Source organism: Tyto alba, unplaced genomic scaffold (genome assembly GCF_018691265.1).
Source record: "Tyto alba isolate M040663 unplaced genomic scaffold, T.alba_DEE_v4.0 Super-Scaffold_28, whole genome shotgun sequence".
NCBI lineage: Eukaryota > Metazoa > Chordata > Aves > Strigiformes > Tytonidae > Tyto > Tyto alba.
The window spans coordinates 3,275,459-3,301,814 of record NW_024881302.1 but is presented as its reverse complement, the minus strand read 5'-3'; the positions used below and the strand labels follow the sequence as shown (position 1 = coordinate 3,301,814).

Below are 26,356 nucleotides of genomic sequence, written 5' to 3'. Positions count from 1 at the left end.
ATCCTTCTTACTATAAGTAATGATCTGATGAAAGCTGCTTTGGCTGGAATGTTAGTGGTTGTGGTCTAATTCTGGAGGAAAATCTTTTCTTTAAGTGAAAGCGTATAGTGTGTGGAGGACTGTAACTGAGCCAGTGTGGTGAATTGATTGAGCACCAGTTTTAAGAATCTTAAGTTTGTCATGTCCTGTGTCCCAAAGCGCTTCTCAAATTATAAATACATGAATGGTGTCAGTACCCCTGTCATGTACAGACATTTTCTGTAGAAGGCAATAGGAGGTAGCAGAGCAAATCAAGCTAGGATGAAGAAAATCTCTGTCCATTTAAAGCTATGGAGAAGAGCAGGAAAAAATACTTTTTTCAAAATGAACTATTTTTAGGATGCAGGGTTCAAAAAAAGTGCATGAAGGTTTCCAGGTATGAGAATTTTTGTCTTGTCTCTTAATTATCAGTGGAATAAAAGACATCTCAGTTTTTCTGTGATAACCGTACTTGAGCATTGATTTAGTGTGAATTTTTAAAGAAGAACAAGTATATTGTTATCACAACAATAACAGTTTTTCTTTTGAGGTCTATAGATCTCTGTCAACTACAACAAAAATTCTTAATTTAGGAGATTGCTTGAAATACTGGTTTTAACTTATGTTGATGGACTGAAATAATAGTCACTAAGGTATGCTGAGCACACCTTTGGTTTGTTCCACAGGGTTATTTCTTCACCAGCTCTTAACTTTAATTAGTGCATGGAACTATTGTTTGTCATGTTAAATGCTACCAGAGGCTTCAAACTATTCCTCACAGCAAGGATTGAGCAATACAGGGTGTGTCTCTGAGTTGTTCCTTAGACACTTTAACAATTTTGATGGGGTCTAGATGTCAAGAAGTGAGCTTGTTTATTCTTTCAGTACAAAGTGTTGATTTACTGGATGCTCTATTTGCCTATGTATGACTTTGCTGTATATCTCTTTTAACAGGATAGCTTTTGAGGTAATGATTTCTTAATCTTTTTTTCTCCTCCCCTGTAAGCACGTACCTAAGAAGCTTTAGAAATCTCAGGCTTTTTTTTTTTTTTTTTCCCCTCCTTCCTTTAGGTTCTTCCTGTGTTGTAGACTCTCCTGGACTTAATTACCTATCAGCAAAAATACAGATGGTTGTTAGCTTTTATGATCTGTATCTTTTGAAGTTTTGATATGCTTTTTGTATGGTATAATTGAGTATAGCAAAGAAAACCAGCACCTTACAAAACAGCTGTGCTAAGTGCTTCCAGTAATGGAAAACTTTCTGTAGAGCTTTGTCCTTTATCCTAGGAAACGAGAAAGGAGTTTCATCAAAATCCAGACATTTAATCTGTTACATAAATGTAGGGTTATTCTCGTGCTTGCAAAATTTAATGGAAAAGATGCTTTTCATTATTTAAAGCGAAAGAGATTCTATCCATCATGTTTTCTTTATTTCTGTAACGATACTCTTCTTTTGTTCTGGAAGTATGGATTCGGTAAAATATGTAAAAGGAATGGAGTTATACTTAGCTCCTGGGAAATACTCTCCTTAGAACAGTTTTAAGATGCGGTTTCTGTACGGTATATTCTGGTAGAATTGTCTTTCATTCCTCTGAGCCTTTGAAGAGGAGATCAGAGGCATTTAGATTTGAAATCTATAGCATGAGATTTGCTTATTAAAAATGTATATCCACCCTTTTTGCTAAATATTTAGCATGTCTTATTCAAATATAAATAAAGTTTGGGAGAGTTTAACAGCCTTTTTACCAACATAGCTAAATGAAGTGTTTCATCTCTCAGCGTTTTGGTATTAGCGCAGTTTACTTTTGTTCCTTGCTAGATGCAGAGGGTGGGGATTGCAGATTTTGAGAATTCATTCCTTTTACTTGAAAAGGTTGTGTTTGGCTATAAAATCTATTCATTTTTGATACTTTCTTGCAAAAGAAAAGAAGCTTAAGCTGGCTGGAAGAGCTTAATAATTTCCCCAGGACAGGTCACTAGGGGGGAACAAGTAACTTCCAGTGGATAACATGTCCGAATTGCGTGAGGGATCTCTTCCCCCTTCTGTCAGCTCCTGAAAGTGCAGTATTGAATAAGTCAGTGGGTCCTTTTTTGTTCGGTTTCTTCAGAATGTTGAATCAGCTGCACTGTACAGCATTGGCTATAAACACTGCAATGCTCAAACTACTGCTCATCTCTAGCTTCTTAAGTGTCTGTGGAGGCTTGTACCTGACACTGCATGTAAGAATTGGGTTTTGTATTTGATGTTGAGCCAGAAAGGTTTTTCTTGTGGAGTTCCTGGTCTTTGTGTCCCAAATTTATCCTTTGTGATAAAATAAAAGCAATATTGATAGCGTGTGTAGTGTGAGAGAATTCAAGATGGAAAAGGATCTCTTGACTTGATGTACCATCATCCCTCACTGCTGCAGGCAAGACATGCTGGCAAATAAGGATATTTTTCCCATTTCCTTGCAGATGTTTTAATCTCATCTCTAACAATCCTTTAGAAACTGTGGAAAGTGAAATGGTGAAGCATGATAGTTTTTAATAAAATCCTTTTCCCCATGGCTTTGCCTTAATGACTTTGTTGGCCCTGAAGATCTCTGTGCTCTAAGGCTTGTATAATTCTAGGGAGTACATTATGGCATGTGAATATTACTGACTGTTGGTGCAAACATTTGTAAAAGTGTTAGTATGTTTTTGCTATCTAATCTCATAATCTGTAAATGGAAGCCAACAGAGATACTGTAAAGATAAAAGCAAAAATAATGCTCCTCCCAACTTCCATCATGTCAACAATTTCTGACATACTGAGGACAACTGGCTATCTTCCATCTTTAAGACAGGGACAATTAATGTTTAGATTAGGAGCTATTAAATATTCCATGACAAAATACATTGTTTTTATTTATTTTGGAAAATGTGTAAATTGTTTGGAATCGCATGAATTCTGATACCTGGTTCTGTTTCACGTTAAGGGAATGTTCTTGTGTAATTCTGAAACCAAACCTATTGGGGAGAGGAAGGAATACAAGGTCAATATTTGAAATCTTTTGGAGCAATAGTTCCCCACACCTCATCTGGCTTTGTGTCTAAATGTTGTCTTTATGCTAGTTGTTAGTCACCCAGTTTTGAAAACTTCAGCCTCTTGTCCCTAGCACTGTTTCATCTACAGCTGCCAATGATCATTTGAACAGGAGTCTGGATTTATGGCTGCATGGGGAAAAGTAGGGTGTTCTTAATGTGGACCTTAATCTGGACTGGGGTGCTGTTTCAAGCCTGGGAGTGCATCTGTTAGAGTTTACTGGTCTCGATAAAGTCCTTCATCTAGTAACTATGTTTTTAAAGTATTCTTTCAGCAGAGGCTTGCACAGAAATATTACTCTGTTGCTGCTGGAGTCATCAGCATGGCAGGAGCATAACCCACAGGCACTGCTGCGTGGCAGACCTTTAGAGTACCCGCAGACACCTTGGGCCTGCAGAAGTTCTTAGGGGATGGGGCAGGAGTGTAGGGACTTGGATTATGTTGTTCTTTCTCAGCTGTTCTAGGAGCAGGTTAGTTGTATTATCTTGAGCAGACGCGTCCAGGTTGTTGCAGTTGAGCTGTGGCTGCTCGGGAAGCAAGCAGTGTGGTCTGCTGCAGCTCCTTGTAGCTGAGCTGGTTATGGGAGTTGGAAAAATGGTGGAAAAATACTCTACTGGGAGGGAAGTGACTGACAAAGCCAATTCCTTGGCACCCCTGCCTCCAGAAGATAGCATGTTTGAATTAGTTTCAACTTCAAAGGATCCCTGTAAAATGCTGGTCCTCCCCCTGTACTGCCTTCATGTTTTAAACCCAAGTTTACTGAAGCCCCACTTTTTAAAGAGGTCCAGTTCTCTTATGCCTAAACCAGGACCTACCTGTGTTATTTTGGGTTGTACACGTCCTTTCCTTTGGCCATCTGCTGCCTTGGGTTAGGGTTTGCTCTTAGAAATGTTGGCAGAGCAAGACTGGTGTGTGTTAATGTCCTGATTTCATTTACACAAATGCGGCAGAGTAGGGAGCAGCGCAACGTGCACAGTGTGACCTGATTTTAGAGGAACACTTCGCCTGGAGGTAGGCCGCTTGGCTGGGAAATCGGATTCATTATACATACAGCCTGTTTGATAAAAGATTGGTGAAAGATGGCCTGGAAAGGGCTTTTGTGGATCCTGTGAACTGCCAGATCTGCTAACCTTACCTGTAAAGACTTTTGGGAGCAATTTCCTATAGCTGAGTTTTAATATTTCCCATGATTATTCACATTAAGTTGACTCATTTAAAAACAGTTTTGTGAAGCATCAGCAAGTTTGTGTTCAGTCATCTATTTCAGTTTTGTCTCCCCTTTTGCTTGGAGAAGAAAATAATTCAGAGGAATTACTGATTTGGGTTTGACACTATAGGAAATTCAAAATTCCTGTTTTTGAAGTGTTGTTTGGTTTTGTGTTTTTTTTTTTTTTTTTTAATATAATTTCCTCTGCATCTTTGCAGGCTGGAATATGTCTCTGGCCTTCCATCTGAGTCAGGGAATATAGGGCATATCATCAAGCAAGGATTCTGGATGAGTCGTGTGGCTAATTCCTGTAGTTTGAGGTGTTGAAGGAATGTGGTAGACTCTTGTGCTATCTGTCACATGTCACTTGACAACTTGATTAAATCCTCTCATCATACTTTTATTTTTCTGGTGTTCTAAGTAAAGGTGGGAGATGCCATTGTGTAACCAGGCTTCTGTAGTTGCAATAAATTATCTAACTGTGTCTAATAAGATGAGCACAGGGATCACCTGAGAGAAAAAATGCTCGTTTATGACAACAAGCCTTAAGCATTTGTTCAGTGTTAAATGAATTTCAGAAGTGCTGTCTGCTTCAGTGCAATTAGAAATCATACAGTAAGGCTGATCAGCTCCACCTTGTCACATTAATAGGTGCTATTAATTCTCTTCTTGTATTTGAAAGATCTCTTTAATTCCCAATAGAGAGGTGGATTACACAATTCCTTCTAGATTCAGCAGCTCGCACATGCCCTTTCATGATTTGAGAGGTTAGATTGGCTTTTTGAAAGTATCCCATCTTTATTTGAATAGTCATTCATTTGAAAACTAACAAATGGGATCTCTGCTTGGTTCCCAAATGAATTGCTATCAGTTTCTAAGTTCTTACCTTGATATTATTCTAATTTTTCAAGTTAGCCTTGGTTTTGTCTATCTTTGTAAGCATACTGATTGAGTGAGGAAGCAGCTTTTCTTTCTGAACAAATGTGATCTAAGAACTGAATTCTGTTCTTAAGAATGTCACCTACAAATTATAAAGCTGGGGCTTATTTTCCATGGCACTCTGTGCCATCACTTGATCTGGAGTGACATTTAAAAAACAAACAAAACCAACACCAAAAACCCAGCACACACTTCTGAATGAGGAAGCCCATTCTGATTTTTATGCTGGGACTAATTTTTATCATTGTTGTAGACAATGACTCTGCTTTCTAGCTGTGTACTCTATACACACTTTAAATCACTGACTTAACCTGTAGACATCTACAGAGGGCTTTTAGTATAGCCAAAATGTAATAAATTACCAATAGATACGTATAAAAGACATCATAGCCTGTACTAGAGACAGATGGTGGAGCAGAATCCTGCTTTAGCGATTAACTGAGGTTGGAAATGATTTCCTTGCAGTGCGGCTAGAGTCTTGCTGAGAAGCCAGCCCGGAGGCAGGTCTCCCTGCAGAAACAGATACCCCCAGAGTTGCTTTGGGGGGCCGGGATCTCCAAATTCTCAAAGCAGCAACAAAGCAGGGTTTAGCAGATCAGAATTGATCTATTGAGTCCCATCTTACATAAACATCTGAGTTAACTGTCATGTGCTGTGGGATAAGAGATTCTTTGTGTGGCAGCGATACTGTTACTAAGGCAATAACCTTTATGCTAGATCCTTGCAACTAAAGTGTTAGTGCAGGAATGGGCCAGTGTAGAAGGGCAGTGATAGTGCTGTGGGAATTTAGGAGTGCAGTTGCTGGATGAAACCTGTCAGATTACTACCAACAGCACTGTTTTGAATCTGTCTTAATCCTTTTTCAAAAACATGCTGGCAGCTATTTAATGTAGACGGTTTTATGACCACTGCAGAAGTTTAAATGTAAAATAACAACATTTTTAATCAATGCTTTTTAATGTGAAACCCAAAGAAGAGTTTCAAATTGACAGTATTTCCCCCCATTTTTTTTTTTTTTTTTTTTTTTGGTAAGAGGAGTTCTAAAGTGCCTTTTTGAGTTAATAAAACCAAGTAGAATGAATTGCTGAAAAGCCTAAAAGTGAAAAGAAATAAGCTATATCTGTGAGACCCCTTATTATCTGTGTTCAGATCCCGGAGCCGCTGAATGCTGGTCTCTGTTGGGAGCTGTGAGGTCATGCAGCTCTCTGCCAAAGCAAGCCTGCCGTTGCCGTGCACGGCTGGGAGGCGAGGACCCACCGTGGGAGGGCAAGTGAGATGCTGGGGGTAGGATGCAATCCCTTCTTGCAGCTTTTCAGTGCAAACATGCTGTGTGCTGTTAAAAGCTGAAACTGGTGAGTCCTTTCAGTAAGTTAGTCCTTCATGTGGAAGGGGGAGGAAGGTCAATGAGGTTACCCCATTTCCCATCATTTTAAAGTCATTCTACCATCAGCTGCTTAGTTGTTATGGAATGTAGTTATGTCAACAGAGATGGAAAAACTCCAATTCAAAAAGTGCAGGAAATCACATTCTTCCCTACAATTGCAGTTAAAGAAACAGAAGACCAGAAGGCACCTGCTTGATCATAGGCCAATTGCCATCTGTTCTCAGGTGACTGCGTTGCTGTCCCATTTGTATGCTTATCCAGCTCTGTTTTTAAACCAGTTATGTCTCTTTTCTTTTGTAATTCCTGCTGGAAAGCTGCTTCTTTCTATTTGTATCTCAAATTTTATTCATGGTCCATTTATGCCATTAGTTCTTGCCCCTTTATCTTAAATAGCTTTTGTCATTTCATAGTATTTGCAAGCCTGATGTATTTGGCAACTATAAGCTGCTCAATCTTGTTTTTGCAGAGATAAACACATCAAATATTCTCTGTGGTCAGAAGGGAAGGTTTTTACGTCCATTCTGTTTTGAAATCATCTGTCTTGGATTTGAATGACTAGGATTGCATTTGGTATGTTAGATGAATTCCAACTAATGCTTTGCGGTAGTGCTAATGTTAGTAATAGCTGTATTAGGTTAGTGGCTGGGAGTTACCATGTGTTTTAGTACTAAAGAAAGTTCTTTATATCTCTGTCACTTGCAGTCGATGCCCCTAAGTAGCAGAAGGTGGTCATCAGAGAAATGATTTTTCTTTCTCTGTATCGTCCCATTTCCCTTCACAGCCATCTGTTTTTTTTTTTTGTTTTTGTTTTTTTTTTTTTTTTTAATATTCCCGTTTCTCCCTCTAGTTTGACAATTCTTCTTAGCATTACCTTTGCATTTTCCCATAACCTCCTGCATTTGTTTATTACATAATTTTTCTTGAGATTGGTCTTAAAGCCAGTTCTTGAGAAAGTGTTAGTAAACTTCCTTGGTGGTAGGCAGTATGATGCAATCTCTTCTTGAACTGGTTCTTTACCTTTTTCAGTTCTTGCACTACCCTCTGTTTAACATCCTATTTAGCATCATAAAACGCTTTGCTGAGTCCACACAGATTTGACTGACGAATCAGGGAAAGATCTCAGTTTTTCTGTCATGGGCTACCTTTTTGGTAACCTCCCATTGAGTTTTATCCTGTTTTCTTTTTAATTCTCGTTATTTTCATATTTTAGAATATTCACATTTTACAGACATTTTAAGGTTATATTTTCCATTCTGTCAGATGTCCTGTTATATGACGCCCTGTTTACTCCTACTTTAAGTCTGTAAGAGTGAATATAATATATTGGAGAGCCTGTCTGTGACTGTTGGAGCAAAAAGTATTCATGAAGCAGGCTAAATTTAGATAGTTAATATGAGAAAGTTTGAAAAAGTAATAGAATTTAGGTATGAGTAACATCTTCATGTAAAGTAAAGAGCTTGTCTGGTTGCCTTGAAAGCTTCAGAATAAGCACAATGTGGAAGAATCGTTCTGGGTGATAAATTAGTCCCTTAGAAATGGAGTGGGATGGGATGGCACAGTTGGGTGTGTGCTGAAAAGGAAAGGTTTTTCCTCACTTATGGAGAGTTACCTTCCTTCTGACCTGCTGGATGAGAGAGAAGGCTGCAATTTTTATTTTGTAGTGTCACTTTGACTAAAATTTAGGGGGGACAAGACTGGGAAGTATTTGGAGGATTAAAGTAGTGACTGAAAAAGTGTTTTTTAAAATTACAGTTTGACGATATAGTTTTTACATGCCCAGCTAACCTATTAAGAAGGAACTTGATTTCTTTGAGCTCGACATGCTAGTTTAAAAATACAGTTTTTGTTTATTGTCAGTATGTATTTTTGCCAAACTAATTATCACTCCAACCATTACATACAGGCTTCCTTGCCCAAATAAGATAAAATTTCTGTGTAAATGATTTGGATGCTGAGAGAGCACGTCAGCACAAATATTGTTTAATTACTGTATAGGGATAAACTTACTAGTGTTGTCCCATTGGGATGGGAATTTCTGCATGCTAGTGTAGTGAAAACATCAGCAAAAGAAGATTTATGTATTGAGAATTGTGTATTTTAGCTGTCAAGTTTGACTTCCTCAAGGAGGAGAGGGGGACATTACCAGCTAGTTCTTATCTAATAGAGGTCTTCATCCAGTGAAAGACCAACGAACAACATAAATGAAACCACCCTCCAACTGCTTTACCAAAATCTTTTTTTTTTTTTTTTTTTTTCTTACGGAGAATGATACAGTATTTTTGTAAATTTTGAGTATGAATAGCTGGCTTGTTTGTGTCTGAGCCTGCTTAGCAGTTAAGAATAGTTCTTTATCTGTCCCATTAAGACTGTATTATTTACAGAAAAGTGGGTGGTATCCAATTTTACCCTGATACTGGCCAACTCCCAGAAAATCCTTACTGACATTGGAAGATGTAAGAAATATCAACAAATGTTTTCTCGAATGATTAATTCTGTAGTTTTTTTAAGTCAGTGTCCTGCCCCCCTAAGTTCTGATATGCTGAGACAGGGTCTCCAGCATCCACTGATGATACTTCTTGATATTACAGCCCCACTAACACAAAAATTCTTTGTTTTCCAGGAATGCTTTTCCTTTAAAGCAATTGAACTGTCTTACTAAGTTCTCCCTGCTTAATTGTTCTGGCTTGTTAACCTCAGCCTTGGTATGAGCTGTCTCTGACAGTTGAGGGAGCTGATGGTGGACAGCAAGTCGGTGGGCTCTGGCACCCAGGGGCCTGTCGCTGTGCTGGGGACCTTTGAGAATGACTGTCTGGTCAGAGAAATAATCAAACCTGTTATATCTTTTTGTTGTTTGGGGTGGGGTGTTAAATTTGCTGGGCTTTGTCTCCCAACAGCTACATCCCCTCGAGTTTCCTCCGAGCTCGAGCAGGCCCGGCCTCAGACAAGTGGAGAAGAGGAGCTCCAGCTGCAGCTCGCGCTGGCGATGAGCCGGGAAGTGGCGGAGCAGGTCAGTGCCCGTGTAGGTTTTCCAAAATGTCCATGCTTTGATAGTTGAGACTACAATGCTGTGTTTTTTCAATGGCAGCTTGGCTTTGCTCCAGGTGGAATAGGGGAAGAGAAAGGCCATTTTGGAAGATGTTGCTCTTTTTTATTTATTTTTTAAATCTCTTTTTAAAGTAACTTCAGCCTCCGAGCTGTTGAGACTAGTGGAAGATGACAGTTACTTTGCAAGAAGACTTTGTGTGGGAGGATGTTAATCATCACATTACTGAAGATGTTTTCAGTTAGGAAGAACTGAAAACATGACTAGTCCTGAAAACCTTCATTAATGGGGACAGCATAAGAAATGTCAGTGAATTCTGATTACAATGAAATCTTGAATGATCTGCTCATTCGGTAAGGTTGTCTGGAGCAGAAGGGTGACCTGACACGCAGTACTAGAATATATAAAGAACCTGGTTTAAAATAACTTGACTCCTAATCTATCACATGGGTTATGTTACTGTGTTAATTCTTAGGAGGTTCATTCTGAATTTGGAGTAAATGCTGTAATTATGGATAAAGTTTACTGCATGTTAATATATAACAAAGTTATTGAATCTCAGCTATGAGTGAAAATTCAGGTCAGCCATGCTGAGTGTCTGTAATATTTGAGGGGCTTCCTGTGAGAAGTTTAGCTTACTGGTGTATGTTAAGCATTAGTATCTCTGTGCTTGGAAAGGGAAACTGTCACCCAGTAAACTTTGTCATTATTGAGCAATAAAGTTAAAGAAAATAAAACCAAAATCTATCAGTTGAAATAGCTTTGAAAATTGCAAGGGAAATATCAGCTGGGGAATTAGTCAACTTCTGAAAGACGTGATGCAATCAAAGATATTTAAAGTAGTTGAATGTACGACAAACATGGTGGTTTACAGATGTTAGAAACCTACAAATATGCACGAAGTTGGCTAGATTAATTCACCTAGTGTTCTTTATAACAGCTGCATCAGGTGTGGAGGGAAGCTGACAAAAGCCAGGAATATTAAAGCTTAATCACTACATCCTTCAGTGGCAATGTGAAGGCTCAAAAACATTACAAGAATTCAGAGATGGGATATTTACTTTGTCTTTAACTTCTGTGGTGTTTCTAGCATTGTAACTGAATTTCAGAAGGAACATTTAATTTATAGATATCCCATTAGGAGTAAAACAATATGAGGGTAAATTTCAGTCAGCAAAATGGATGTTGTGATCACACTGTTATGCTGGTATTACAGGGTCAGGGTGAACCTGACCTCTGAGGCAAAAATCACGAGAAATATTTTTTTTTCCCTCCACTTGTGTTATGTACAAGTTACAGCAAATAATCCTGGCAATCCCACTGCGCGTGCCTGTGGTGCGCATCACTCCTAGGGTGGCAGGGAGTACTGCCCAGGCCTCCGGGCAGTGTCCTGCCAAGGGGGCTGGATACCTGGAGGGAGCGAGCAGCACAGTCTAGGCTAATGGTCTATATCAACAGTGTTGATTTCCTTTGCAGGAGGAGCGCCTCAGACGCGGAGATGATCTGAGATTACAGATGGCTCTGGAGGAGAGTCGCAGAGACACAATTAAAATTCCCAAAAAGAAGGAGGTAGTGCCTTCGACTAAGAAATTCCCGGTTATGCTGCCAAAAGCTGAAATACAGTAACACAAAATAGCTTAATACTGAGCTCTTTTATGCTTTTGGGATTGCTTTGTTGTATAGTTTAAAGCTTCTTCCATGTGGGTTAAATTTCAAACTACTAGTCAATGCAGGTGTGTAAAAGGAAAAAAAAATAATAATTGCTGCTTCACTCTCATGGGTTTGTACTTCAGATTGGTAATGCTCTTGATTAAAGCTCAGATTATTCCTGCCCTCAGCATACCACTTTGTTGGACCTAATGGATGCCCTGCCCTCGTCGGCACCGGCCCCGCAGAAAACGGAGCCTTGGGGACCTCCTGCTGTTGCAAACCAAACTGATCCCTGGGGAGGATCCACAGTTGCAGCTACTGCCTCTGACCCATGGCAATCATTTGGTAAGGATAAACTGCCAGAAGGAATGCTTATTTAAAAGCGCTTGCTTTTTAATGTTGAGCTTTTCAGTTTCTCAACATAGTGTTGTGCTTGATAACAACAGTATATTAGTCCATTTTGATTATTTCCTGTACTCTAGAACTAATGTTCCCTGAACTCATTTTCAAGCAGAAACAAATGGAAGTTGCATTCTGTTCCTGCTTCTTAAGCAGCTGGGTTTTTGTGTGTGTATTTTGAATCTCGAGAAAGAGAAGAGTGAAGTGTCTGTCGTCTTTGTACAGCAAAAACGACTTGTGTCAAACGGGGGGGATGCTCATGCTTTGGCTGCTAGTTGTGTCCAGTGTCATGGGTTTAGACTCTTGCTAGTATTTAATACAGTACTTAGGTAGGGTGCTGTGGTTAGGAAGGGCATAGATAGGAATTACCATGTCTTTAATTGCTCCTAGGGAAATGTGATGTGTATACTGTCAGAACCAAATGGGTTAAATTGTTTAAATGGAGATTTTTATACTAAAAAAAAACAACCCCCCCCAAAAAAAACCCCACAGGTTACCATTTTCAATATTAACTGTGTTTCATAGGCTTTCAATGCTAAATTAATGGAATCTGTTTCTGAAGTGAAAGATCCAGTGCTTCACATCTTAAAGAGCAATTAAGCCCATTTTTTTGTGTATTTGCTTTTGTGTGTGTGTTCTGCTGCCTGTGTAGTGTGCTGTTGCCTAGGTTAGCCAGTGTGTCCAAGGGATTACTCCTTTGCATAAGAAAGTTGATAGTTTCTCACAATATGTGTTAAAATTGCTACATTTGTGGAATTAGAGCTGGATCTATTTTTTGTTGCATTTGGATTTATTTCTTTTTTGAGGGGCAGGGAATTTCTTTGCAAATGGAAGCTTTTTCCTGAAGACTAATGGCTTAGTTCTCAGTTTTGCTTCAGGCTGGTGGTTCTACAACCTCTGCTATAAAGTTCTTCAAGGTCATTTGCATTGGCATTCAGCACACCACCATCCAGATTCCTGATGAAAATTTTGAAGTTTAATAATGAAATGCATTTTTTCTTTTTTTTTCTTCCTCATGGTGGCATTAAAACCACCTACATAGATTCTGGGCCAACTACAGTTCATTGTTTTAAGTGTAATCTGTTTCTTTTTTGGTGATAAACTGCAAGTATGAGATCAGCAGAAGTCCAAATTTTGGGCCCTAAGGTTGTTCAGTGTATTTTTCCATGGTTAAAAAACAAACAAAAAATCCACCACCTTCAAATCTTGTGCTTGATATATCATCCTCTGACAAGATTTTCTTTGCTTCAGTTGCAGCTGTAGCATTTCCTCTCAGTGGCTCCCAATTTTATTAACACCATAGAAAAACCTCTTGTTCCAGCTTGCTGGTTACTTGGCTCTCAAGGATTGTCTTGAGGATATAAGATTTATGAATTTGACTGCTAATAAAAGAGCCACTCTTTAAACTGTGTTTCTCAAATCCTGCATGTGCTTTGTCATTTCAGTAGAGATAATGGAAGCTACGGGAAGGTATCTTCCCAAGTGCTCTAATTTCATGCACTCCCTTTATGAAAGAAAAGACATTTTTGAAAGCTTCCGCTTATGGGAAGTGCTGTCATTAGCATTTCTTGTGTGGCATTGCTCGTAACTCACCGCTAAGGGTAGATGAAGGAAATGTAAGTACCGGGCTGGGAATAGTTGTACTTACTTGGAGAATTGTAGCGTTTCCTGGTCCGAAGCTGTAGCAAGACCGTGCTGCCTGTGGATGAAACAAACACCAACATTACAAATTGGAATTTGTGCCACTGTGTGTAGCATTGAATTGGTTTTCAAGGATGTTGTGATGCCAAGGGGGTTTGCATGTAGTTTTAAAAAATAAAAACCCACGCAGTTCTAGCTTGGAATCCACATGGTGGTTGAAGATAATAGCTGTGTACCACATGGGTAATTCTGTCCTACTCTTGGATTATGCAGTTGTTCGCATGGAATGATTAAACCATGACTGGTTGAAAAGTTTCACTGGGAAGAGGAAATGTGTGTGCATGCACTATCTGACTCGAAGGCAACTGGTCACTGTATTGTTGTACAGGATGTGCATTTAAAGTACTGGTTTCTCATTCCGGCACTCCAGTGGCCGGGGAGGGGCAGCGGGGATGGACAATGTAGGAACAAAGCAAGAGTGATACCCAACACAGCCCTGGCCCGCTGCAAATCTGAAACGTGATTTGCTTCAGTGGTCCTGGGGTTTGATAAACCAAAATAGTGTCATTTAATGGTAGAAGAGGTAATCTAAGCTGAAAAGCAATAAATTTGTATGTTGGGGAGGAAGAATAAAAAACTGGTGGGACATTATATATAGTGAGACAAGTTTATTTCTCTTTTCTCCTCCCTTTACTGTCTTAATTTTGTCACTTTACACTAGGAAGCCCTAACCTTGTGCACAACCTGAAGCAGTTTGGTAATTTGAATTTGTAGGAATGAACAGTTGTCTGCATATTCCAATAAAAATGGGAGTCCTGAACATACAGGCATTGGATTTAAAAAAAAAATATAGGAAGGGCTATCAGTGGACAGCTTAAATCTGTGTGAGGAGGAGTGCTTACAAATAGGAATAAAAAAAGCACAACTAGCTCAGTTTTATAAAATAACAGTATGGTTAAAAGAGTTTGAAAACTATTCCCTTTGAATCTTATAGTTTTATTTTCTTTGTCCAAATCTTAGTGTTGTGTATTTCATACCTCAAACTGGTAGGGGTTTTAGAAACCTTCTTTCCTATGAGTTCATAAATGTACCCTGTGATGTAGGTCATCTTCAGTCAGATACTGTCTGTTGTGGTGGCAATGTCTGTAACAAAAGCAAGTTTGTTTTCTTGTTGGAAGTGCAGATTTTTTAAATTCAGTTTCAAATGGGAGATTTGTTTTATTCATCTGGCTTGCACAGAATTTACTTGTGCTTGTTGTTTAGTGTGTATGACAGATGCTGAGGCTTATCAGTATTCCTAATGTTGGATACTACTTCGCTTATTTATGTTTAATATTAATTGTCAGTAATGGCTAATAAGACAGATCGATCTCCGAGGAAAGCTTTCCAAAGCGAAACTGTGCTGACTTATGTTCCCGCTGGCTCATTTTGCAGGTGCCAAACCAGCTGCTTCTGTTGACCCATGGGCAGCACCAGCAGGATCCACAGCTCAGTCTCTGTCCAAAAATGTTGACCCTTGGGCTCCTGCTCAGCCATCTTCTACTGCGGCAAAATCTTCTGTGGATCCTTGGGGACCAGCGCCTGCAAACAAACCTCTCTCTACTTCTGGTGAGAAACGGTCTCATCCCATACCTGTATTATTTGAGTAATGAAGGTGAAATCAGAATGATTTTCTTGCATTGCTTGGTTAAAAGAAGCTATGTGCTGAACAGCTTGCAAAACTGGTCTGTAAAATAAATGAGAGTTGTAGTAGCTAGCAGCAAAAAGAATTTCAAATGTAATGATTCTGACTTCAAGCTCTGAATTTGTATTGCTACTTTGTCCTCTGTCCCTTCTGCGTTCTTTCATTGGTATGTGTGGATGCATGCTGAGCACTTACGACTGCTGCTGCTGTTGGGTTTTTAAACGGGTTTTATCTTTAATTAGACAAGGACTTAATTTCTGGAAATGAATGATACTATAATTTTACCTTTCATCATGATAAATAGCTATGCAGATGGATGTCTCTACAGATGTAGATTGACAGGTTGAGCAGCTCTGTGCTCTGAGGAGACTTTCAGAGGTGCAAATGAAGGTTTGTTACTTCAGACTGAGGGTGTGAAAGCTATCCCTAAGCCCTTGTGTTAACAAGATGCAGAAGGTGCTGATGTAATTGTCTATTCATGCTCTCTATCTAATGCAACCTTGATTAATCTTAATACCCAGTATTTTCATGTTGGCACCGTGGCTAAATGCATCCTAAATGCATTTGTTGCTCATTCATCTTGGTACATAATAAACAAAGGAATCCGAGTGCTGCAAAAAGTTGTCTAATCAGTTTTTCACTGGGCAGAGGGCAATAACTGGAATATTATGAGAACGATCCTTTAACTATGGTGGGTCTTTGTTCTTGATAAGAAGTATTGTTGTTATACACAGTCTTTACTCATTCTCTTGGGTTTTTATCTTTTTGTGCTCTTTATGGAGCTAAGTCTGTACCTTCATTTGCAAAAAATGTGTTGGAAGGTTAAAACTAAATTAGGAAAACATTTCAACTAATACCCCCTCCCCCAGAAAAAGAGACAAACTTTAAAGCTTTTCAGGAGTGTGATTGCTGTTCATTTAGGTGTGGTTTTTCTTCTTTCATTTTGAGGTAAGGATGTGTCCACATTTTGAAAATGTTATGTTTTCGTTGATTGCAAACTATGGGCAAGTTCTGGTGCTTTAGCTAACAGGGCTTTACCATCTCTACGTGGCGTAGATAACCTTTTCTAGTGCCTTCCTCCTCCTTTTAACTTTGGAAGCGTAAGTCAAACCGTCACTTAAGTTGTAGCAATGCTATATTTGTCTTTGGAACTGTATCCAGAAGCGTGTTTTACTTGAGGGCTGATTAACACACTTCATAGATCAGGCTGTAGATTCGTTGCTGTTTTCTTCTTCTGCAGCAATATATGCCTACCTATAAGTCTCTCCAGTGCAGACACTCAATAAAAACCTAGCATGCTAAGGTGTGCTTTACACTGTGATTTAAAAGCACATTGCTCTGAATCAGTTGGTTAATACTGTAAGGCAGGACAGTTCTCTGACATTATCCTTCTCCCTGGTCCTGGGTAAGAGTAGGAGCACTCGAGTTGATCTGAACTGCTGCCCTGGGACGTGACAGAGTGGCTTCTTGGTAACAGGAATGGGTTAGAAATTGCTTTCAGTAGGATCAGGGGTGTGATGCGACTGAAGATTTGTTAATGACAGGGCTGTCTTGTTTTGAACAGGAAGTACATCTTTTGACCTCTTCAGTAATTTGAATGGTACAGTTAAAGATGATTTTTCTGAATTTGACACACTTCGAACTTCCAAAAAGCCAGGTATGAATCAAATTCTTAGTGCATGGACAGTTTGGGTGATAGTCGCAGCAGCAAATGTCTCTTCTTAAATTGTATTTAAAGTAAATAAATAAAATAGACTTTCACAGAAGAGATTAAAGCTGGTGATAATGCAGCAGTAAAAGCTTGTTGTTAACCTTTTGGCCTGTGCATGAACTTATGGGGAATGAGCCATTTGCATTGTAAGCCATAGAATTTCACTCTGTAACCTTTCGCTGCATTGACCCAGAAATTTGACTTCTAAATTTACAGTATCCAATGCGTTTGGAGTATGGCTCACGCTTAAAGAATCAAAGAGAACAGTGTCGACTGAATTTCTCAAATGTCTAAATTCTAGTGTGTAACTATAGTAAGAAGATGAGAAAACAGACTTCTACGAATGCTTTAATTTATCTTTTATTTGGTCATTAGTCACTAAAATAAAAATGCCAGACCTTAACGTATAAGTGCTTTGTTACTGTGAACTTTCAGGATGGCTCTGCCTGAAAGAACGGTGACTAATTCAAAGCTGGGCTAGGCTTCTTTAACACAAAAGAGAAAACCTGGGTGGAATCTAGCTAGGAAGGGTGCAACAGTGGTGTAAGGACAGGGGAAGGGCAGAAGCCAAGGCTTTTGAATATCTTTTCCTTAGAGACTCTGCGTCCATCTGTTGCAGCGTAGCTGTGAGAATATTCATCAGGGCAAATCAGGTAGCGCCTTCAGTAGAGCACTGCAACTCTAACTGTAGCTTCTTCATACTCTTCTAAAGAACATTTATCTGCTTGCATGCTATAAGGGTGTAACGTATTGAAGCATTTAAATCTGACTAATACAAACATTAGATTTTAAAAATACTTCTGCTGTCAGGGACTCCAGGGTTTTCTTTGCTTGATTATGTAGATTAATAAGATAAGTTCTGTTTTTCTCTTTGTGTTGTTTCAGCTGAATCAGGTTCCACTTTGCCATCTCAGCATAGCGGTACCACAAGTCCTGATCTCTTTGATTCCCAGCACTCAAGCATGACATCAGGCAAACAAAGTGCCGCTCGGAAAACCCCTGAGTCTTTTTTGGGCCCCAATGCTGCTTTGGTGAACCTGGATTCACTGGTGTCTAAACCACCGCAACCTGTTACTTCACTGAATCCATTCTTGGCACCAGGTCTGTTTCCGCACGTTCCTTCAGTTTTCTATTTTAGCTTTCCTTTCCTCTAGGAAAACTCTGCATAACTCAGTCCTATTTGTTTCAACGTAATCTGGTTTGGGCTTGTTTTTCTTGATTACTTCATCCAACAGATCATAACTGAGAGCAGGAAGGTGAGGCATCGTGGTTTCAAGGCATACTGCTGGACCATGAAAGCGCAGAACTTGCGTCTGCAGTTGATCTGCTGGCTCAGCTTTGTTCAAGCAGTTTCTCTTCCACTTTTGCCCTTGCTCTCTCAAAATGATCTGTATTAGAAGAGTAGGCTTTTAGTTATGAAAAATAGCTGAGCTAAAGCTGGTTGCTTGTCAGAACAGGTAAGATGTGAACGTGTGCTACCAGAGAAACCCTTGGGAAGGTAACAGGTAGTAGGTTCTCGTGGAAGTAGGTAGGAATTGCCGTTTTGCTTGGCTGCAGCAGGCACAGTAGCATCTCAGACTGCAGCCTGAGGTTCCAGATAGCAAACTCTGCAGTATAATTTAATGGATTGCTGGTTAAGCTGTCTTCAGGCTAGCATGATAAACCAGCTTTGATCAAAACACACTCTCAGTGTATTTTGGAAAAAAAATAGGCTGTTGCAGTTCTTCTGTAAATTGGCCCCTGTTAGGAGTGAGCCTTTTACTTATAGCCGACTTAGGTGGTGACACTAAACATGTGGAAGAGGTATTTTTTTTAAAAGCTATTCATGTGCACTGAAATTTCCATGTGACGTTAGTACGGTGAAATACTTTACAATGCTATTTCAATTTTTCTTTTTCTTCACTCTTCCAATGTGAAAAAATGACAGTGTATTAAACTCCTTGGGTAGGAAAAAAACACTAATTCTGAACAGCCTTGGCAGTGTTTAGCAAGAGGAAGTCTGTGTATCTGCCATTACCGGTTACTACAAAAAGCTGCTAAGGGGTCACTGGGCCATCCAAATAACGCTATACATATACGGTAAAAGGAATTTGTAGTGTTGGCAGCAGCCCAAAGAACCTCAAACACTGGGAAAATTATTCTCTGCTTTTTTTTTTAGCACCGCTGTAATTCGGAAACAACTTGTTTACTTTATGAATTCTTGTCAAAACTCAGTGCCAGAAACATGTACAGCTTCTAAATGGAGTTGACTGGATGAGATCTTGAAAGCAAACGCACAAATCTGCAGTAGCCAGATTGCAGTAAAGGAGTACAGAGAGCCTGCAGTTCTTTTCCCTAATGCAAATTTTAAGTAGCATTTAAAAAAAAAAAAATAAAAATATTAGTGATCTGGGTGTCATAGTTAGGCGTGTTCCAGGTAACCAGATTTAGAACCCGTCTCTCCAGTGACTACTGTCAGAAGTGGAAATTGTTGGTCAGCAAAGGGATGCTCTCTGATCGATAGGTTCAAGGAAACAGACTGTAGTTGTGCACCAGCCCCAGTTTGCTGAACAGCGTCTGTGGAGGCTTCCCTGTTTTGGGGTTGGGAGCACGTGGGGATGTGCAGTAGGTGCGTTCTTCGCCAGAAAAGACGGATCTCCAAAACCTCGCGTTTATGGAGGTGCGATCTCTTTCCCTCTTCCCCCTTCTTCTCTCAAAACTAGGCGCTGCTACAGCACCAACTCCAATCAACCCCTTCCAAGTGAATCAGCCTCAGCCACTCACTCTAAATCAGATGAGAGCGAGTCCTGTGATGGGAACCAGCCCTTCTTTCAGTGCTGTGCCCCCGATAAGCATGGAGCCAATACCTCTGTCTTCCATGGCCCCAGTGCCTGTGGGAATGGCACCGATACCCGCAATGGGCACTGTGGCGTCTATAACAAGGATGGGCCAGGGGCTGAACGTGAGCATTGCAGGATCAATGACCCAACCTCTTCACAGTACAGGAATCCCGCCGTCAGCATCCCAGTCTACAAATACAACTAACCCTTTTCTCCTATAAAGACCCAATTAAAGGAACTTTTCTTTTCATAGTGTTTCCAGGCTGAAGTCTTTACAGCAAAATGAACGTGGCCTGTGTGGACTGAACGGTGTGTAAGAGACTTGGAAGTAGATTTGCAGTTTACAGTTATGATCTTTGAAGAGTTGTCTCTACTTACCAGTTAATCTAAATCTAGTCTTTGCTACAGATGGTACCTTACTTTGGCTTGTTGAGCATTATGTGAAATGTTCAGACTTTTCACCAAAGTTAGATTCTGCCCATTTTGTTACTTTGTTAATCATTTCAATACACTTTCTAGGGAGAACCTGCCATTTTAAACTCCGTTGGCTATTTTGTAGATGTCAGATGATGTGCTGGATCCTGAAATTACTATTTACCTGCATCTGTCACTTCCTATGCCCATATGATAGACCTGAGATTCAGAGTGCTAGTGAATGTTTTGCACATAACTATACACAGTTCTAGACTGTTGGTTCACCCATAGTCCTTACTCTTAGAAGAGAACGATTCGGAGGGCCCAGGTGGCTGGTTTTTATGCATTAAACATTGCAACGCAAAATCGCACTGCTTTCGTATCAGAGATTTGACTGAGAAAGCAAGCTTGTCTCAAAAGGAAAAAAAAAAAAATAAAAAAAAAAAAACACACAAAAACAAACAGACAGAAAACCCAAGAACATTCTCAAGTTGTCAAGTATAACGTGTGCTGTTGTATGCGGTGTTGAATTTGTACACTACTCTCTAAGGACTCCTGAGGAACTCTCTGTGAGTGGCATGCTGCACTCGTGCTGAGTGAGTGTCCTGCTCTGTGCTTGTCCAGTACCAGCTTCGTTTGGAAGTTATCATGTGTATTTTGTTTTTATTTGACTTACAATGTGAGTTGAAAGAAAAAAGAAATACAGTGGGACAACTTTGAATTCAATTTCACCGGGGCAAGCTTTAAAACTAATTCAGGCTTAACCTTGCTATATGCAGTTACTCTTGTATACTTTTGCACATATTTTGTTTAGTACAGTTTCATATTTGAGTTTGCAGAGTTACCTAATAGTCCTTTTTTTGCTAATTTTTATAATGTGGTTCTTATTTAACTGTCTGGTTTTGATAGATTTATCAAGTCTGGCTGAAAAATTAAGATATTGGCAAATGTCATTTTTATGGTTTTAATGCCCTGTTATTTATGGTTTTAGCTCTTTGTTTCTGTAAAGAGAGTTTAAAAGGGAAGATTAACACTAAAATATTTACTTTTAAATGAAGTATTCGTAATGCAAATCAAAACAAATTCTCGTGACTAATTATTTTTAGATGAATTGAATTTGAGCATAACATGATTTAAGACTACATTAAAAGGAAAAAACACTAAAGTCGCCTTTCCCTTGATTTGTTCCTGTTTTCCGATTACTAAAATGGACAGACGTTTAGCCTTTGTGAAGAACAGGAGAGAGGCTGTTTCTTCTTGTAATGCTTCTTGAGATGTTAAAAATTCTAATGTACAAACAAGACTCATTCGTTTTATTGACTAATTTTTCTTAATGAAAGGTGCACTCCATATTAATAACTGGTTCCATTTACAACTATTAATTGTAAGCTGAACTATACATTTTAACTTGCATGTCTGGACTCATCGGCACTAAACCACGCTCAGGTTTCAGCCAGCGTTTCTGGTGGAAGCCCGGCCTTCTCAAAGGTGGCAATGTTTCCGAGCTCTGCTTTCACACAGCGCAAACGTCCGCAGAGCATGTGGAAAGGGATGTCCCAGTGCTTGCTGCTGCCTTGAGGGCATCTCTGTGAATGAACTGATGCATCTTGGTGGCCTTTCCCTAATTAGGAGGAGGGGGAAAAAAACAAAACAAAACAAAACACAAAACAAGCTGAAAGAAATTGCCAGAGTTGTGTGTTCTGGTGTAATGATGCTGTGTGGGACTGTGCCAGTCTAGGGTCGTGTGCTGCAGGAAGGAGGGGCTGGCTAACGTGGAGGGGACTGGGTTATATCTTTCGGTGGGTAGGGGAGGCTGAAAGACTATCAAATCTAGGGTACAATCACAGATTTTAGCTGTGTAGGTCAGTGTAGCTCTATTAGTATACGGAATGCTAAATGTGTGGATGTTTCTATGCAGATTGTTCTATCCTCTTGAATACTGTGGAATTTGCAAGTAGGATTCAGAATATTCATCTGCTCTTGTTTTTATATAGGAGGAAAGCGAATTACTGTCCACACCCAGTATGTCTTTAAGAAAACAAAACAAAAAACATTCATGTTGCCTTTCAGAGTAAGGAAAAATACTTTACTTTTTTGTTGTTGTTGAAGTTATTGAAAAGTGTAGACCAGGAAGGGTGTGATTCTTGCAGATGGGGTGGGGGGGGAAAGTGCTTTCCAATTGATCTGTGGCAAGATTTATCCGTCATTATTTTTCCAATTTATTTTTATCAACTGTGGAGCTGAGGTCACTAGATGTTTTTCCCTTAGTCCGTCACCTGAATGCATTTGCAACAGTTAGATGGGGCATTGTCTAATCAGCCAAAAAGTTCTAACCGCATCCTCTCGTTAAACACTAGGTAACTGGTTTTGGAGGCAAGGTGGGGTTGATAGTAAGTATTTAAAATGATGAAGTTGCCTACAGTTCAGAGTCGTGATCTGTCACCATGAATTGATAAAAATGTGCTGTTGGTCTGGTAGAGAGCCCTAGCTTAATGAAACTGCTGAATGGCAAATTGTTGCTTTTACCAAGCCACTTCTAAGAGCTGTATTACTTTTACATTTTATATATATATTTATATATATATATAGACAGACATATATCGCACAGTAAACCACAACAAGGCACTCTGAAGAGCCATCAGCCCCGACTGTGGTGCTGTGAAGCGTTAGGCTAAGGACTAACCGTGCCGTGATTCCCAGCCTGGCACGGGGGGTTGTGGCAGGAGCCGCGTTCCAGGGCGTGAGCAGCTGGTTTGGTAAATCCGCGCGGTTCCTGGGCTGGAGACAGCCCCGCGTCCCGAGTGCCATGCAGTGACGCTGAGCGGTGGTGCCTGTCCCAGCCAGGTGAAACTTCAGTTGTGTCCAGAACGGTCAATCTCTTTTTTTGCGATAATTTAACTGCTCTCCAGGATAATTCTTCCTCCCTCCTCACCCTCCCGCTTCTTTTTGCACGGAGGACGTGTGCGTATCCGATCACATCTGCTCTGGCGTATTTCTCCAAACGCATTTCCCTCTTCCCCTTCTTTTCTCACTTGCAAATATAAAAAGTGCTTTTGATTTTTAAAATGTTAGTATCCCAAAATAGCCTTACTGGTCAAATTGACCAAAGATAAAGTGTTAAATATTTTGTAAAAAAAATTAAAAAAAAAAAACCTTGGCATAATTTTAAACCCAAAATAAGCTCAGTTATTTATTCAGTTTTATACTATATAGAAACTAAACTACATTGAGGGGACAGGGAAGGAAAACCGTGGTGGGTTGTGGTGTTTACAGTCTTTTTGAAGTCCCATAGCTAAGACAACTATTGTTATCCATCTTCCCTTTTGCTGTTACAGTTTCTAATGTGTACTGTATGTATTAATATTGCACAAATTGTGGAGAAATATATGGTTTATTTTTCACAGCAGAATCTCACAAGACTCGCTTCCTTTACAAGTGTTACAATTTAAATATTTACCAAACTGTTTTCATAATACTGGGAGCCGGCTGCTTTTTATGAATTTGTGCTGACTATTGACATTATTTACTGTATAAATAATTTATCATTTGTACTATTGTATCATAATGTCTGTATCTTTGTGTCATTTTTCCCAAGCGATGTCACAAGTGTGATATTTAATAATGCCATCAGAACAGTGGAAAGACAAAGGGTTTGTAGGTGACTGGTCAGAATTAAAATTGTATTGCTTATATTCCAGCCGTGTTGCTTTTTCAAGACTCTGCGTAGTGTTTATAATCCCATTCAAAAAACTGTCGCTGCCATGCTTGATTTAGTTTTCAAGAAAGTTGATGGATTGGTTGAGATGATTTAAGGTTTGTGCTAAAAGTCCTAGGTGCTAGGAGAAATCTAACCGTTATTGAGAGTTATGCTTCTTGTACATTGTCAATGTGATTTCTTCGATGCATTCATCACTTTCCTGGGGCAGGCCTGCTCTTGCTGTGAGAAAGGAGGGTTTCTTATAGAACACTTAAATCGGAATCAGTTGAGACCTTACTAACTCAATAAAAACGAAGACTTGTTGTGTTGCAGGTGACTGAATTGCTTCTTTAAACCACATTACCCTTCAAACAGCACTTCTGGAGGGATGATCAAGCACTGTCTCGGTGGAGGCTGCTGTATCGATGTCAGGACAGACATCTGGGGAAGATGTGGCTTTAAAAGCCATCGTGCATGGAAAAAGGGTTGGGGAACTGTGACAGAACTGACTTGGGGAGTCCTTGCTTCCCATTTTTGCAGTAGTTCAGTCTTTCCCTTCCCACAGCTTTGGCTCTGTCCCACTGATCAAGTGACCTTGCCGAGGGGGGGTAGCAGAGAGCCTGCCTCCAGCTGGGAAGTGATTTCAGCTTCTAATTCTGGATAGTTTCAATGGGTGGGTACTTCATTAGCAGGCTATTTCAAGAGCTGCCTCTCCAGAGCCACCCCCCCCCCCCCCCCGCCTTTCCTGTAGTTATGCTTTGCTGCCAATCAGACTGATCGCTAATCAAATACTTAATTTGTTAATGCTCAAACGGCAGTGCTGCTAGGGGCGTGACTGTCGGGAAGGCGACCACGGGGGAAAAAAAGCATCTTTTGGTTTCGGATCCACAGGCTGGAGCTGACAGTGGGTGTTGTGCAAACCCAGTAACGCTCAGGTTCCGCTGCAGAGCAAGGCCACCTCCGGTCAGGTCGTTGGTTGATTTTGCTTCTGTGTTTTGGCCGGTAAGGAAAACAAACCTCCTTTGCCAGGGGTGGCAGCTTAGGTACCTGTTGCTTTTTGTGCCTCTCGTTTTCACAGAAGGATGCTTTCTGCTCCTGTGCAGGAGGGCTCTCCTGTGCAGGTGTGCTTATCGCTCCTCCCGCTGGTCTCTTTTTTTCTGTGTGATCAGTTGTTCTTCACTGTTTTGCTCTGCCTTCTTGGTATTGCACATTTTAAAATAAAGCTGCTCCCTACAAGAAAGATTTAAGAAGGGCTCGAAGTGGAAACTTCTGTGATGACTCTGTAATACTCGTAAAAAGGAGCTGGACACCGCAGGCTGTTGCAAGCGGAGGGGGTGTTGGCGGGAGTCTGAGCTGATAAAGCCTGTTGTGAGAGAGATCTGGCTGGGGCTGAGCCTTCCTCTGACCTTGGGTGAGCGTCTGTTCCCCTGTCCCCGGTTTCCTCTTCCTCTTCTGTGAAGTGAGGTGGTATTTGCCTGCTTCTGCAGAGGAAAAGGGCTATCTGGATAATGTATTATCTGGAGGCTCGCCCTCATCCGCACCGGTGTTGCCAAAGTATTTTTGCTGAATGTGTACATTGCTGGTACCTCTTGTTTGTGCTGGGCCGAGTGGTGCAACTTTGCTCTTCCGCTCATTTTCATCAAAGTGTGAGAAAATAGTTTGGGCCGGCTCGTGCGATGGCTTTGGCAAGACTTCTGCAACTGCCTGCAATCCACGTTTTGGAGAACCAATGTGATTTAGACAGCCCCTCACATGAAAAACTTCTGCCTTTTTGAAGGCTGTTGTCCTCCTTCCAGGTAATCTCCTCCCTGTGTTGTGAGTTGAGACGCAAGCGAACACGGATTTCATAAAGACAAACGTTTGTTTGGGAGCTCAGGATTATAAATAGCAACGAGCCAGTGTTGTACACGGCGGTAGCAATCCTGTCTCTGTGTTTTGCTGTCAATCGATTGTACCCTGTAATTGTTGAAAACTTGGGGGTTTCAGTGAGTGGAAGTTCCCTTTGCCTCAGACATCCCTGCCAATTACCCATTAGGGCAGTTAATTAGCAGTCTGATGATCGATAGGGGATTGGCGTCCTACCAGTGTCACACAGCCCAGTATTTTGCAGAAGTTGAAATAACAAATTATGAGCAGGGAGATACCTTGAGGGGAGGTAGCGTGTCCTCTGGCTTTGCTGGGGGGAGCCCGGAGCTGTACCTAACCTGGATTGAGCAGTGGCACCCTCGGATAGTTGGTAAATAACAATTTGAAGAGATTGGGGGAAAATCTTCCCCCAGTGGCTGTTTAACATGGGGTGGGGCAGGGAGGTGGTGCAAACTTTATTCATGAGTAAACTAGCCGAATTAATTGTTTGCTGTGACTGGCCTTGAAACTCTGGTGGAAAGTGCTGTTGATGGGCAAGGTATTCTTAAAGCATCTGAATGTCTTTACGGCCACCAGACAGTGGCTGCGCGCAGGGCACAGGTACTCGTGGCGCTGGGGTCGGAGGTGGTCGGCAATCACCCGCGGCTGTTCAGCCCCCGCTTCCGAAAGTCAGCCTGATCTGTTCTCAGTGCTCGTTGAGCAAATGTTCCCTTTCTCAGGTGAAGGAAAAACCCATGCCGTTGCAAATAGCCAGAATACAGCCGTAGTAAAGGTGGCATTTGTCTTCTCATCTCCCCGCCTGCTGCTGCCCGACGTGAAC

General features: G+C 40.5%; 1 protein-coding gene across 2 annotated transcripts in view; it reads left to right on the top strand.

Moving 5' to 3' along the window:
• The window catches only part of EPN2 (epsin 2), a 47,263-nt gene extending 23,261 nt beyond the window's left edge, over nucleotides 1–24,002 (top strand). The window contains exons 3-9 of one of the 2 annotated variants that reach the window (XM_042798520.1): nucleotides 9,507–9,619; nucleotides 11,132–11,224; nucleotides 11,494–11,650; nucleotides 14,780–14,953; nucleotides 16,594–16,686; nucleotides 17,626–17,841; nucleotides 19,443–24,002. In XM_042798520.1, the coding sequence (XP_042654454.1) occupies nucleotides 9,507–9,619; nucleotides 11,132–11,224; nucleotides 11,494–11,650; nucleotides 14,780–14,953; nucleotides 16,594–16,686; nucleotides 17,626–17,841; nucleotides 19,443–19,780 (1,184 nt within the window). In that variant the 3' untranslated portion in view covers nucleotides 19,781–24,002. The remainder of the gene's footprint in view (nucleotides 1–9,506; nucleotides 9,620–11,131; nucleotides 11,225–11,493; nucleotides 11,651–14,779; nucleotides 14,954–16,593; nucleotides 16,687–17,625; nucleotides 17,842–19,442) is intronic. The other variant, XM_042798521.1, reaches the window with a different exon arrangement.
• Nucleotides 24,003–26,356: the final 2,354 nt, after the last annotated feature.